Source organism: Serinus canaria, chromosome 3 (genome assembly GCF_022539315.1).
Source record: "Serinus canaria isolate serCan28SL12 chromosome 3, serCan2020, whole genome shotgun sequence".
Classification (NCBI taxonomy): Eukaryota; Metazoa; Chordata; class Aves; order Passeriformes; family Fringillidae; genus Serinus; species Serinus canaria.
In genome coordinates this window covers 36,937,000-36,950,378 of record NC_066316.1, presented here as the reverse complement: position 1 = coordinate 36,950,378, position 13,379 = coordinate 36,937,000, and the positions used below count along the sequence as shown (strand labels likewise).

Sequence of the window (13,379 nt, the reverse complement as noted above, 5' to 3'; positions counted from 1 at the left end):
CAGCAATGAAAATTTTGTAATTTCAGCATTATTTATTTGAGGACTTGTGACCACTTCACCTCCTCTGAAAAGAGAGAAAACTTACAAACCTTCACCCAACAAAGGAAATGCTTGAGTTTAATAAAAGTTTAAATTTTTAAATTAAAAAAAACATTCTGCATAATTTTTCCATGAACTGAACATTACCTTGAAGTAGCTGTAAAGATTTTTCGATGCAGATTTTCTCTGCAAATGATCTAACTCAATCAGACAATGATAAATTTTCATTTCACAACAAATGAAGCATATTGAACCAAGACATAAAGCAGGCTTTTAAATTTACTCTTTTAAGAAAGTAATAAATGCTCAGGAATAAACTTCCTGTTCCTGTTTGCATTCTTTCTACTCAACAGCTTTAGGTTATTTAGCAGTCTGCCACTCCACAATTGTGTGTTTGATTCAAAAGGATGTTAGCTACATTAGCAGATAGATAACTTACAATTATTTTTGAAATGCAAGGCTGATAGTCCTGAGCTACTGCAAGTTACTCCAAAAGTAGATAATATTTTAAGAAGTTATATACTTATATAAAATGCAGTAGGTGTTTTTTGTAATAAAAGACATTCTTTTTCTACCTAATGTTTGAGAAGCTAAGCAAAACAGCACAGTTATGCACTAAAGCATCATTTATAGTCAAGTACTTGTGCTGAAAGTAGTAGTTACCTTCTTCCACATCAGATTCCTTCAAATTATTCCTTTCTATTAGATTCCTTACTAATATCAGTCAAGACTTGAACATGAGCACTGAAGTGCTTTAAATGAAAATTCAATAGATACGTCTAAGTACAACACTGAAGTACTGAGGTAGTAGTAATTTACAAACAGGAAGACAAGTCCAAAGTCTCCCACAGCAGCATAAATAAACTGGACCAACTCATAAATAACACTAACATCAGTGAATGACTATTCATTTGAAATTCCCTACTAGCTGGACAAGTTAATTTCATATTTTTCTTCTCAATTTATTTAAAAAAAAAAAAAAGAGTCTCTTGCGTCATGAATGTCAAAAAAGAGAAAGAAAAATTGGCCACCCTAGAAATTAGATCATGATCAACAACAAATTCTTAGTGTCCTAAAGTTTGCCAAGTTACTAGTGCCATTCAGACATGGCAACCTAAAGTTCAGCAGTCACATGTGCTTGAACAAGGTGTACAGCGTGCAGCCTCTCACTCTGCTGGTCACGAGAGCGTAACTGCTGACTTCAGGCGGTGTCAAGATTTCATCTTTGCACTGCTGAGTGATGCCAAGGGTGTCAGTTCCATGCTCACTGAAAAATACCCCATGGCTGACAGAATAAAAATGGCATTTTACCTTCTAAACCTTGACTGGTCATCCAACAGAGCTCATGCTTCACCCACTGTGAGCAGCTTCACTTTAAGGGATTTTGCTAGAGACTAAAGTAGAAAACGTGTGACAAATCACCATCTTAAGCCATATGAATACCTCAAGGTTTCCAAAAGCATATTTTCAGATTAGACTCAAATTTGAATCTCACAAATTATTGATTATAATATTATGATGCCCACAACGCAAAAAGGTTGAATCCTGAAAGTGTTATTGATGGAAGCTGTCTGCTAGAATATTAAGTCCGTCCCCACACTGCTCTTGATGTCATTCTGTCAAAATGAGTCATTTTGAAAAGTATTTTTAATTTTAAACCCTATTTTAAGAGAGCATTAAAGTAACAGTACGTCATGAATTCGATTTTCATAATTCTTCTGCTTTTTTACAGGTAAGCTCTACCCTAACTGAAGAAGTGCAAGCATGTGGTTACACAGTATGAGTTGTAATATTTTAAAATAATGGTTTACACTGTACACTTTACAGTGAACTTGCAGTGAAGTGTACACATGTTGTGTGCTCAGACATTGCTCAACACAGGTTTGGTAAACAATTCTAATTACAGAAATCTGAACTCAGCGTTCTAGTGGTGGTGAGGTAAAGGGGAGGGTTGTTTTTAGTTTATGGGATTTGAATTTGTTTTGGGCTGTTTTTTCCCTTCTCCAGATACTGATGTTAATGCAGGCAATTATTGCCTCTGAGCATAATTTAAGCTTTAAACTGATGAAGTCACTCCTGGCTTCTGTGTTTTCCATCTGGATTTCTCACTCCTCCTCCCTCATCCAACTAAACCAAATGGGATAAGCTAGGTCACTCAAATTAACACTCCTCTGATTCACATGTTTAAACATTAATAATGGAGAACTGTGGAAATTATTTTCACTATTAGTTAAACAAAGTTCATGTTCAAATGATGTTGAATACCTTACATAAAGCTTTTGCCAGAAGGAAATTAAGATATACAAGTAATTTCAGTCAAAATATACAGTCATTAAGGCTGGCAATACTCCCTAGCTAACTAAATAAAAAATCAGTTTACCACATCTCAGTAATCTTCTAAGTACCCAAAACCAGGACTTGTCTCCCATACATGTGAAAACAAACACGTGTGTGCCAAAACAGGCAGTGGACAAACGTACAGCAAGACCACAGGATGCTCTTGCTCAGTCTGGAATTCACTACACACATCGCAGTGTCTCCCTTTGCCTTTCTCCCTGCCTAAGATTTCCTTTGGCTGAACTAACAAGTGTGCCATGGCCAAGAGGGCATGTACTCAGCCCTGAGGGCAAGGCAACTCTGGATTTGCCTACAAACAGACCCACTGCACAAAACGACTGACCAGCCTGAAACATGACTTATACATAAGAGAGGTAAGACCCCAGCAGCACTCTGAACAAAGAACTTTTTCACTGGGATGCTTTCTTCCCATTCAGCAGAAGAGCAGCAGAGGAAGCCCTTTTCACCACGGAAAAATGAGTATATAGGAATAGAACAAAGAACATAAAACCAATTCTACAATTCTCTGGCAACAAAACAGCAACCCAAAACAAAGAGCAGTAAGAACCAGCAACAACCAATAACACCATGCTCCTGTCAAGGGGCTCAACTCAGGACTACACCTGAAGTCCCAAGCATACTTCACTTAAACACAGTGCCATTAACTTGTCTATCAAGACATAGTACTGGAGTCTAAGCATACTTTAAGGTTTCTAAAATTGGATTTTCAGAAGTCAGCAACCTTCTTAGCACTAAATTAAGGTAAAAGCATTTGGTTTGTTTGTCTTCCTTCCTTCCACTATTTTTTCTCCTTGTATCTTTCAGCACAGTGCTTAGAACAGTTCTCTCTCCACTCCCAAACAATTTTCAGTGACCAAAGAATCAGCGCTTTCAGCAGCCCACAGCTTTATCAAATTACAATGTAAAATCCAGCTCAAAAGGGTGCCAGTTGGATTGGAATGAAAACATTTCCTTCCATTTATTGGGAGACACAGCATGACAACCATCATGAATAACAACATGAACCTTTGCTGTGTGTCCCAACATGACATGAGCTGCTGAAGCGAGTGCAGAGGAGGGCCATGAAGATGAGGGCTGGAGCATCTCTTCCGTGAAAACAGGTTGAGAGAGCTGGAATTGTTCAGCCTGGCGAAGAGAAGGCTCTGATGCAACCTTACTGCAGCCTTCCAGTACCCTTCCAGTACCCAAGGACCTACAAGAGACCTGGAGAGGGACTTTTTACAAGAGCCTGTAACGACAGGACAAGGGGGAATAGCTTTTAATGGAGAGAAGGCAGGCTGAGATTAGATATTAGGAAGAAATTCTTTACTCTGGGGGTGGTGTGACACTGCAGCAGGTTGTCCAGAGAAGTGGTGGATACCCCATTCCTCCCTTAAAGTGCCATAAGCCAGGCTGGATGGAGCTCTGAGCAACTCAGTCTAATGAAAGATGCTCCCACCCATAGCAGAAGAGGGCTGGAACTCAGGGATATTTGAAGCACCTTCCAAGTAAAACCATTCCACAATTCTACGATTTTAGTACAAGGATTTTGTCTAAGGACTTTGTTTGATGCTCCGATGAATGAACAATTTAAAATCCTATTAAGAGATAGTAGCTTTTTTTCTCCTTGCATAATCTTGACACTATTAAATTACAGTATTATTTTAAAGTCCTTCAAGGGAATAGGGAAAGTAAGACCAGGTACGTGATCACTACTTATTCTGTAATATTTAAACAAAACCTGTGTAGGATAACTGAACATATATAAACTCTTAAAAGGCATTATTCCAGTTTTTCTAGTGCAGTATGCTTAAATGACTTTCTTGAAAAAGCATATGATCCCCAACCAATAGCTAGTAATCTTGAAATATCCAAGTTATTAGACGTGTAGAAGAGCTAAATTTACAGGAGACAGAAAGGTGCCCACTGATACACAAATTATCACACTACTACTGTTAACACTGACAGCCATCCTTGTAACAAAACTTCATACCTACCTGCTTTCTATAAACATAATTTCATAAAACATTCCCTACAAAACACTATTTTTGAAATATTTTACACTGATAAGGTGCTCAGAGATATTGTCCTAAAGTAAACAAAAAAACCCAAGGTTTTTTTGTTTACTTTAACTTGTTAAAGATTAATTAGCCCAAAAATCCTTCTCAGTGTAAGCACCACACCCAAGAATCTGCATATTCAATTCAGATAGGTTGGTCTGTACTACACACAAAACAAGATGCCATTCTAAAACATACCTATCCTGGCAAACAGGAACAGAATCAGTGACATGCACACAGAGGGGTCATAAGATAGCAAAGGCAGCTGCAAGCATTGCTCTTCTGGGAGCTGTTTGATAAACATTCTTTGAAAACACCCTTTTCACAAGAGTGTTGAGAGCCTGAAAATACTAATTTGAAAGGGGGAAAAGTCATTATCTGCTAGCTGACATTTTACTAGAAACAAGCTTGAAACATCAATAAAACAAACAAGTGACTTCTGCTAGCCAAAAGCCACTATCAAAGCACCAGAAAGCAACACTCACCACAAACTATACACTCGCACACTTGACACAAACACAACACTTACACAACACTGTGCCCTTGCCCAGACAGCATCACTGGAAAAACCACTGAAGGCTAATGAATAGTATCAAAGAGGACACACTTTAAACATACCAATTGAACAGTGTTTCTAATAGGACATCTATGGTAATTTTAAGGGTAATCAGTTCAGCACTTCCCCTGGCTATGCAAAATTACTTTTTTTTTTTTTTTGCTTTCTATAGCTTTAAATACCCTAACTGCTAATATTTTGGGTAAAGAACAGAACAAAACTAGTAAAAATATTAATGCAAGCACCTGACTGCAATTTTACATTTTTTTCCTTATAGCTCTGAAGACTGAGAAGTGTAACTACTACAGAGTCATACTTTGGACCCACACTGGTAAACTCCTAAGGATGTATGAGCAACTTTAAGGATAAGTCTTCTCACTTTGAACCTTCCCAAAACTCTTTAGATTGCTACATTCTGTCCATGCACAATAGCTTTCTAATCATATATACAGCACGGAGAAGAAGCATTGATAATAACATTTAACAGAAATTTTTCTTCCAGAATTGCCTTGTTGTACTAGTGAAAAGCCCCCAATGAACACTTATGTATTAAGCTGATTCAATGGACAAATAAGAACCAGCCTTTTTACTGGAGTTCTGTAGGAGCCTTGATAATTTAATAAAGTTAATTTGACAAAACAGTAATGACCTATGATGGTCTTTAGAAAGGTGAACTGATGATGATCTAATCCAGATTTTTGCAACATTACCTCAACTCCCAGGATTAAAGAGAGATGCTCTTTGTAAACCAAAAGATTATTTTCTTACTGAATTAAAAAAGCACAAGGAAGTTGATCAGCTAAGACTTCAAGTTTACAGTGCATAACCAGCCATTACCAAAACTCAGCTTATGGAACTGGATGTTAGAAGCTCTGGTATATTTTATGTGGAATGCCTGTTAACTTAGGAGCTCATGTGAAGCTGAGTGAAGCCAGCAACTCAAGAAACATGGAATCTCTCTTCCCAAAAAGACTGAAAATTATACAAAGCCCTACTCAAATGCTTACAGAGACATCCTCCTGAACCAGAACACTTTCTCTGGTGACTTTGATCAGAGAAGTTCCTTGCTCCTCAGTTTGCAGACAATCTCACTGGTTTGGCAAAAATGCATGCAAGAGACATCACCGCTTGTCCTTCCAGTTTAAAGGATAAGAATTTGCAGTTCTTCCATCTTCCTGGCACATGAAACTCTTTCAGTGAATGACTGATATACTTAGTATATCCATCATTCACTGAAAGACAGTACCTTTCAGTTTTAAATTCATTCTAGCTTAAAACTTTGGGAAAAAAAAAAAAAGGGAAACCTCCAAACAAAAGTGCCAGCAATCTAACAGAAAACATGAATGGACCAATTTAGATATTCAGCAAAACCAAAAAGGAAAGCAGAATTCTTGTTTATAAACAGAAAGCAAAAACTATGACTCTGCATTATAAGCGAAAAAAAACCCAGCAAAACATTTCTTCTTCTGGAAAACCTTTGTGTAGAGCACAAAGAGCAAGAATGAATGTGTGCCATGTGTGTTACCCAAATATTACATGTGCACATAATGTGCACATATGTAAACAGAAGATGCAAGTAATAAATCACGGCAGGAACACAAACATAGTGCATGTAAAATTAAGACAAAGGAACAACCGCATATCTTTCTACCTTTTAGATCTACATATGTTGAAAATAGGTATTTTATTTCCAGAGCACATCTTTGTAAGTCAAGAGCAGACCAGATGTTAGCATAAACCCCAGAAGAGTTAAATCCCTTCTGAACACATCAAGACAGGTCAAACCTCCTTACCTACAGCAGTCCCACCATAGCTGCTAAGAATGGTCTGCATTACTACAACTTTACTTTGCAGAGAAGGTGCTTAGGAAAAAAAAATACTGGACGAAAGCAGATTGAAATTGCAATTAACAGCACATTGTGAAATGGCTCTCTAAACTGGTACTAAATACAAGAGTATTCAGAGCAGCTTTGAAATACTGACATGTGCATTTAAGAGAACCATCTACCCAAAAAGTCTATGATGACAATCACTGCCTTTTCTTATGACATGATCATGCCAAGTTGTCTATCTCAAAAATATGATGCCTCAGGGAAGAGCAAAGAAGTCTTTCAAGTTATTTCCTCTAGAATAAAAATTAGTTGTCTACTTTAAAGAGATGTTATCTCATGCAATGTTAAGGAAGAAGCCATACACTCCTTTCAACTCTCTCCATCAGATGTGTGTGTGCATAATTTTTTCTACAGTTTACTTTTATTGCTACCACATTCCAGCATTCATTTTTAGCTCAGGGCAACCACTGTTGTTTCTGAGCTAGCTATCCAAGTGACTGCCAAGTTGGGCAAGAAGCAAGTCAATGTTGCTTTGGCATCATATGCTTGCAAACACTTTCATTTAACTCTTAGACAAAAAATAAAAAATATACCAAGAAAGCTGGATACTACCATTACTTACAAAAAACATGTGAAAGGCTCCTTCTTGCCACAATCAGATTCTGGGAATGCTGAGCACACCTTTAAAAAATTCATCAGTCTAATGAGGAGACACATCTGAACCCCATGATGTGTCCCAAGTAGACACAGCTTTGCAACTATGCTATTCACTTCTCATTTCAAGACATATTGTCAAAAATATATTTTGACCTTAAGACTGCAAACCATCCCCTGTTAAAAATGTATAAACAATTTTAAAAACCACAAGGTTTTGATATTAATTCATTTTCTCATATTCTCATATATTTTGCGATTAATTTCTCTCTCTCTCTCTCTCCCCCCTCTCCATCCCCACTGAATAAGCAGCTAACAAACCCTAGTGCATAACCTACTACTGAGTTTCAGTATAAACAGCAGCCAGCAGTTAGCCATTTTCTTCGTCTGCAAATCCATTTGTGTTTGCAAGATCTAAACCTAGTTCAAGGAGCCATCGTGTTACATACTTTATAAAGGTTTCTCAAACTTTGGCTAGACTTCAGAAATTTCTGAATGTGTAGTACAAGCGTTGTTGCATCAAGAATGTGGTTTGAGGCAGAATGTAACAAAATAAGAACACTGTGTTTTACACATTCACCTGTTTGCTCCTAACAAATTAAACACTAACTTTTCTGAAGTCTATTAATCTTTAAAAACTCCATCCATTTCTCTATACTGACAGAATTCGCTCTGAGGACTACTACAGAAAGGAGTTATTCAGAAAGACTGTTTAGAGATGGTTCTGACTTTGTTTTACCTGACCTGCAAAACTTTATTCTGCTGCAATGCCTATATATGCTAGGTAGGAAACAGGAGTCATTATTGAAGTCCAGAATAAAGACCAATCTATCTCTAAGAGATAAAAGAGATAAAATGAGACAGGCAGATAAGGGACAAGAAAAACATTCAAAGCACAGATATGTCCAGCACTGCATTGCCTCAATGCACAAAACTCCACCCATGTCTGCTACAGTCACAACAATATTCAAGAAAGGACAGGAAAAACCAAAAAAAGTTACTTTGGGAATGCTTACAGAAAACACGTTCTAAATGCATGAAGTAGTACAGTAGAAATAAAAAAAATGCATTTGAAATCTTAATGAACTTCTACAGAGTATTGCATCTCAGTCAACAAACACCCTAAGCTTCTGTAGTAACAGCTAACAGCAAGATGGAAAGAGCACTAAGAAATCAGCAGATCAAGGTATAATTTGCTCTTTAGGGCTTTTAAGGCCTTCTTTGTTAATAGTGCAAACTTTATGAGCTGGAAAATCACATTTAAACTGTTCTTTTGTTTAAAATAATGTAGACATTGTGTGATTGTTTACAGTAATAAGAGATCACCTGCCCCTGATGCTTTAAAGTAGGTCTGTAAACGCAGGACTCACTGATGGGGTAGGCCAAAGACATCACTTCAGTGACTCTTTCCTCACCAGAACACACCACAGGCAAGCTGCCAACCACAAGATCCAACAGTGCACCCAGTGCTTAAAGAAAGCTCTAGCTAAGCATCACCTACTGAATGCCTGAGCAGCTAAAAAAGGAGCACCAACAACTACAGCTATTGATTCTGGTATTCCTAATTCTGCATGGCTTGCATAGGCTCTAGACTTAAGTATTTTTCAAATTAGGATATTCAGAAAAAAACAGTGGGTTTGGCAAATGGATGATTAAAAAAAAATTCCTTTTTTTAAAAAAAAAGTAGCCACGTAAAGATTAGTGAAGCTATCAGGCAGCATTAGTGTGAGGACTTCAGTCAGCAGCTGATCAATGGTAACCATTATCAATCAGTTATCAGCTGATTGATGGTGACTGCTTAACCCCAAGGATCTGAGAACTCCTCTAGATGTTGCACTACAGTTGCCACATTATCAAGCGATTAGCAGTGGCATTGCTGTGCACACTGCTGTTGGGCAGAAGAGGAAAAGGAAGTACGAAGCCTCCACACACTGCAATTCCTATGCATTAGCAGCTCAGAAGCAGAATCCCACAGCAGGCAGATCACACTGAAACCAGATAAGAAGACCTGGCAAGAAGCTACAATTCTGCTTCGAAGTAGCAACAACTTGTAGGACAGAACTAAAGAAGCAGCAAAATGGTATTCTTTAGCATGGGGAATATGGCATTAAAAAAGAAGTGAAAACTTAAGAAATCTTACTCACTTCTGTGAATTACATTCTCTGAATAAATCAACTACCTCCAATAGTAAGAAAAGGAAATGACTAAAAACTTGCTGATGAAATGAGTGAAAGAATAGAATCAGTGCAAATACTACGTTTTTTGCAGCATGCTGAACACTGGTAAACACTGGAGGGGTGCTGTTAATATTACACAGCATCTTTTAGTACTGTATTTGTTTTGAAAAAATTATTATCTAATATAACTTGCTTGCAATAATTTCCCATTTCCATCACTCCCACTAACAAATGAAACTCTGGTAATTCATTCCCTAACTTGGATGCACTCTGCAATGGTAGGAAATCCTTAATCACAACAAGAAATGTTTTCCTTTAACTTTCCATTATCTGTGGAATTTACAAAATACAATGAAACCTTAAAAACTGCCAGGTTTGCTGGCATTAAGGCTAACTGCTTACTAAGAGAAAATTATATCAATCCAATCATACAAAACCAAAGTTTTTCTGGTAATTATTCCTGAATCCCAAATCAATTCTTGCTCTGTTTTACTGTCTGAACTATGATTTATGTGATAGCATGTAGACAGACTTTGTTCTTTAATACACTGTAAAACAAGAAAAAAAAACTTGAAAACAAGATACAGGTTTAAGTGCAAAGTCTCACCAATGTATTCCTTTTATCAACAGTATCATTTTACCAGAACTCTCAAGAGGTAAATCAAGAACAATGAACAATTCTGATTTTACAGTGGAAGAACAACTACATACTTTACCTGTCATATAAACATGTTGGTATTAATTGTACATGAACGCTGTGCAGCATCTTCACAAAACTATCATAGCTGCCAGTGCATTTTCAACTACATACATGCAGCCCCTGGACATATTTTAATTTTAGCTTAGAATGCCTGCGGAGAATTTAGCTTCTTCTAACAGTTGTTTTTGAAACCATAATAAATTAAGTTCTGTTAAATTCTGAAGCTGTCTTCTGAAAATACCATTCTCTTCCTCTGAGCAGAAGACTAAACCTAATATACTCTAGAGGGTGCTATTTAGAAGTAGAGTCATAATGCAACTTATTTCCTGACACACTCATTCAGCTAACTGCACCCAAGTAAGCACCTGGTTCCAAATGCCACAGCTGGTTGATCAAATTGGAGTCATCAGCACATATGCTGCTTAGAAGACAAGAAGGTATGGCCACAGATTTCAGAGTACAACTTCTCGCGATGCCTCTACAGGCATCATAAATCTAAGTGATAAGTCACATCTTGCTGCGGGGACGGGACCATTTTCATGCTCTGCATCTACCCAGAACAAAGGACAATGAGAAGAACCCCGAAGTGTTTCTTTGAAAGTACAACACAAGTTTCCAAGACATCTCAGGCCTCCAACACTTGTACTAATAAATTTTCCACAAGAGCACTCTGGAAATATCTGACGTCATCTGCAGGCATTCTAGCAACTCTGTGGCATGATGAACAGAAAGAACCATCCTGGAACGATGAAATAAGAATCAGAAGCTCCAATTACAGAAAGCTGATATTAGCAAGCACCAGACCAAGTGTGTGACTGTCTTTCTTTCTGGACTTGTACCACTAGAAAAAGCAGAAGGGTCAGACAGATTTACCAGCACTAACAAAAAGTTCACAAATATGCTTGCATACATAGCAAGAATATTCAATAATAATAAATTATTTTATTTTATCAGTGCCACTGAAGGAGAATATTCCTATTTTCTCCTCTCATTCTGAGAAATCATTCTTTCTGCTTACACTGTTCTGGACCTCTGTTCTCACCAAGGTCCTTTGAACCAATAAAATCCAGTTTTATTTACTAGAACAGTAGAAAGTAAATCCAACAAGTAATAGTTTCCTGCCACTCTGATGAGTTAAATCAACTTACAGAAGTGTTCAATTGCCAGAGCTAGTGCATGGGTGGAGACTCGGGGAGCACAGCCATTTACAGGAAGGGAAGAAATGAGGAAGAAAAATTTCCTTCATCAGGAGCAACAAGTTGTTAAAAATGGCAGAAGTTCATGGCCTGGGATATGGCCATGAAATTCTAGCTTGAGATAACATCAGAATTTTTCCCTATTCTCCATCCTTTACTTGATTCAAAACAAGTAACAAGCACATTAAAACATGTGCACACAGAAATTCACTGTTTGCCTCTCTTGTCTCTCCTCCAAAACTTAGTATTAAACATACACGTTCACCTAGGTGCCCTTCAAGTTCCAAGAACAAAGTCGTAAAGGACGAACTGAGTCACTCTGTTCTATGACCCACAAAGCCAGGCAGTCATGCCACAGCACCACATCAATTTTATTATTAAAAAAAGAAAATAAATAAAATACCAAGCAAAAAACCAGAGAAGTGGAAAAAATAATTCATTTGTGAAATCAGCTACTTTAAAATATATTTGTTTACTTCAAAATTTAATTCCCTGAAGTTCAAGGTATTGACTAGTCAGCTCTGTAACTGACTTGTTTTTGAAAATACCAGTTTATGTGCACTTCTCATTGGATAACAACAGTTCAGCATTTGGACTCCTTGGGGAATGGTAGGCACTTCCAAAATATGTTTATTTAAAAGCAAATTTAATTTGTGCATTCAACAAAAGCACACAGATAACAACACTTAGGTGAAACCTGCCCATCCTACAGGCATTTTATGCTGCTGAATCTCTCAACTTTATGAAAAAACCGTGTGTAGCTTCAGCTCACTGTGTTGTGCTCTACAGAATTACTATACTAGAGATGCTAAGAAAAACATCTTCTCAGATCTGTGTTGTTTTAATGCAGGCATTAAGAGTATTTTGCTTGCAGGCTAGAAAAAGCTAGGCTTTTTTTTTTTTTTTTTTTTTTTTTTTTCTTTTTGGCTGGAATAAGGCCTCCGTAGAGAGGGGAAAAATATATAAATATATAAACAGGTAAATGTGGGATCCCATTGACACAACAACGATCTTGGAGCGAGGGCAGGAGAATCATTTACCACCTAGTTTTAGCTAAAGACGACGGAGTTGTGGCGGACTACACGAATCCCCCACGTGCATCCTACAACTCGCGGGCGGTTTCGCGCCGCTCCCGGCGCTGCGGCCCGGGAGGGCTCCAGCCGCCACTGCCGGGACGAGCTGCCGGCCCCGCGGCGATGCTGCCGGAGCCGCCGAGCGCGGCCCCTTCCCGGCGCCCCTCGGACACAAAGAGTGGGAGGCCTGAGGGGGAGGGAGGACGCGACCCCAGGCGCATTCCTCCTGCCGGGGGCCAGCTCTTGGCGGCGAGGAGGGCGCCTTCCTCTTCCTCCTCTTCCCCCGGCGCCGGGACAAAGGAGGCGCGGGAGGGCTGCGGAGCCCTGCACGGGGTTCTCACCAGGGAAGGCTCCGCTGCCCCGCAGCCCCCGCCGCCCCCGGCCCTGCGCCTGCCCGGGCGCTCGGGGTAGAACCGGCGCGGTTAGAAGCGCCCGGCGGGGCCAGTGGCGGGGCCACCCGCCTCAAGGTGACACTCGCGGCCTCCCCCGCGCCCCGGCCGCCTCCCCCCCCGCCTCCTCCTCACCTGGCACCTGCAGACGATGTCGGCGTCCTGCGCCAGCAGATCCACCACCTTGCCTTTACCTTCGTCGCCCCACTGGGCGCCCAGCACGACGGTGACCCTGTTGCCGGGGCGGCGGGCGGCGCACTCGCCGTTGGGGATGCCGGGGCCGCCGTGCTCCGCCATGGCTCGCGCTGCCCGCTCCGGCGCCGCTCCAGGCACATGCGGCAGCGCGCGGCAGCCGCTCCGTTCCCC

The 13,379-nt window shown here is 39.5% G+C and overlaps 1 protein-coding gene across 1 annotated transcript in view; it reads right to left on the bottom strand.

The window, feature by feature from the left end:
* The window catches only part of ADSS2 (adenylosuccinate synthase 2), a 36,650-nt gene extending 23,271 nt beyond the window's left edge, over positions 1-13,379 (bottom strand). Inside the window, exon 1 of the mRNA XM_050973099.1 lies at positions 13,149-13,379. Within this exon, the coding sequence (XP_050829056.1) occupies positions 13,149-13,310 (162 nt within the window). The 5' untranslated portion in view covers positions 13,311-13,379. The remainder of the gene's footprint in view (positions 1-13,148) is intronic.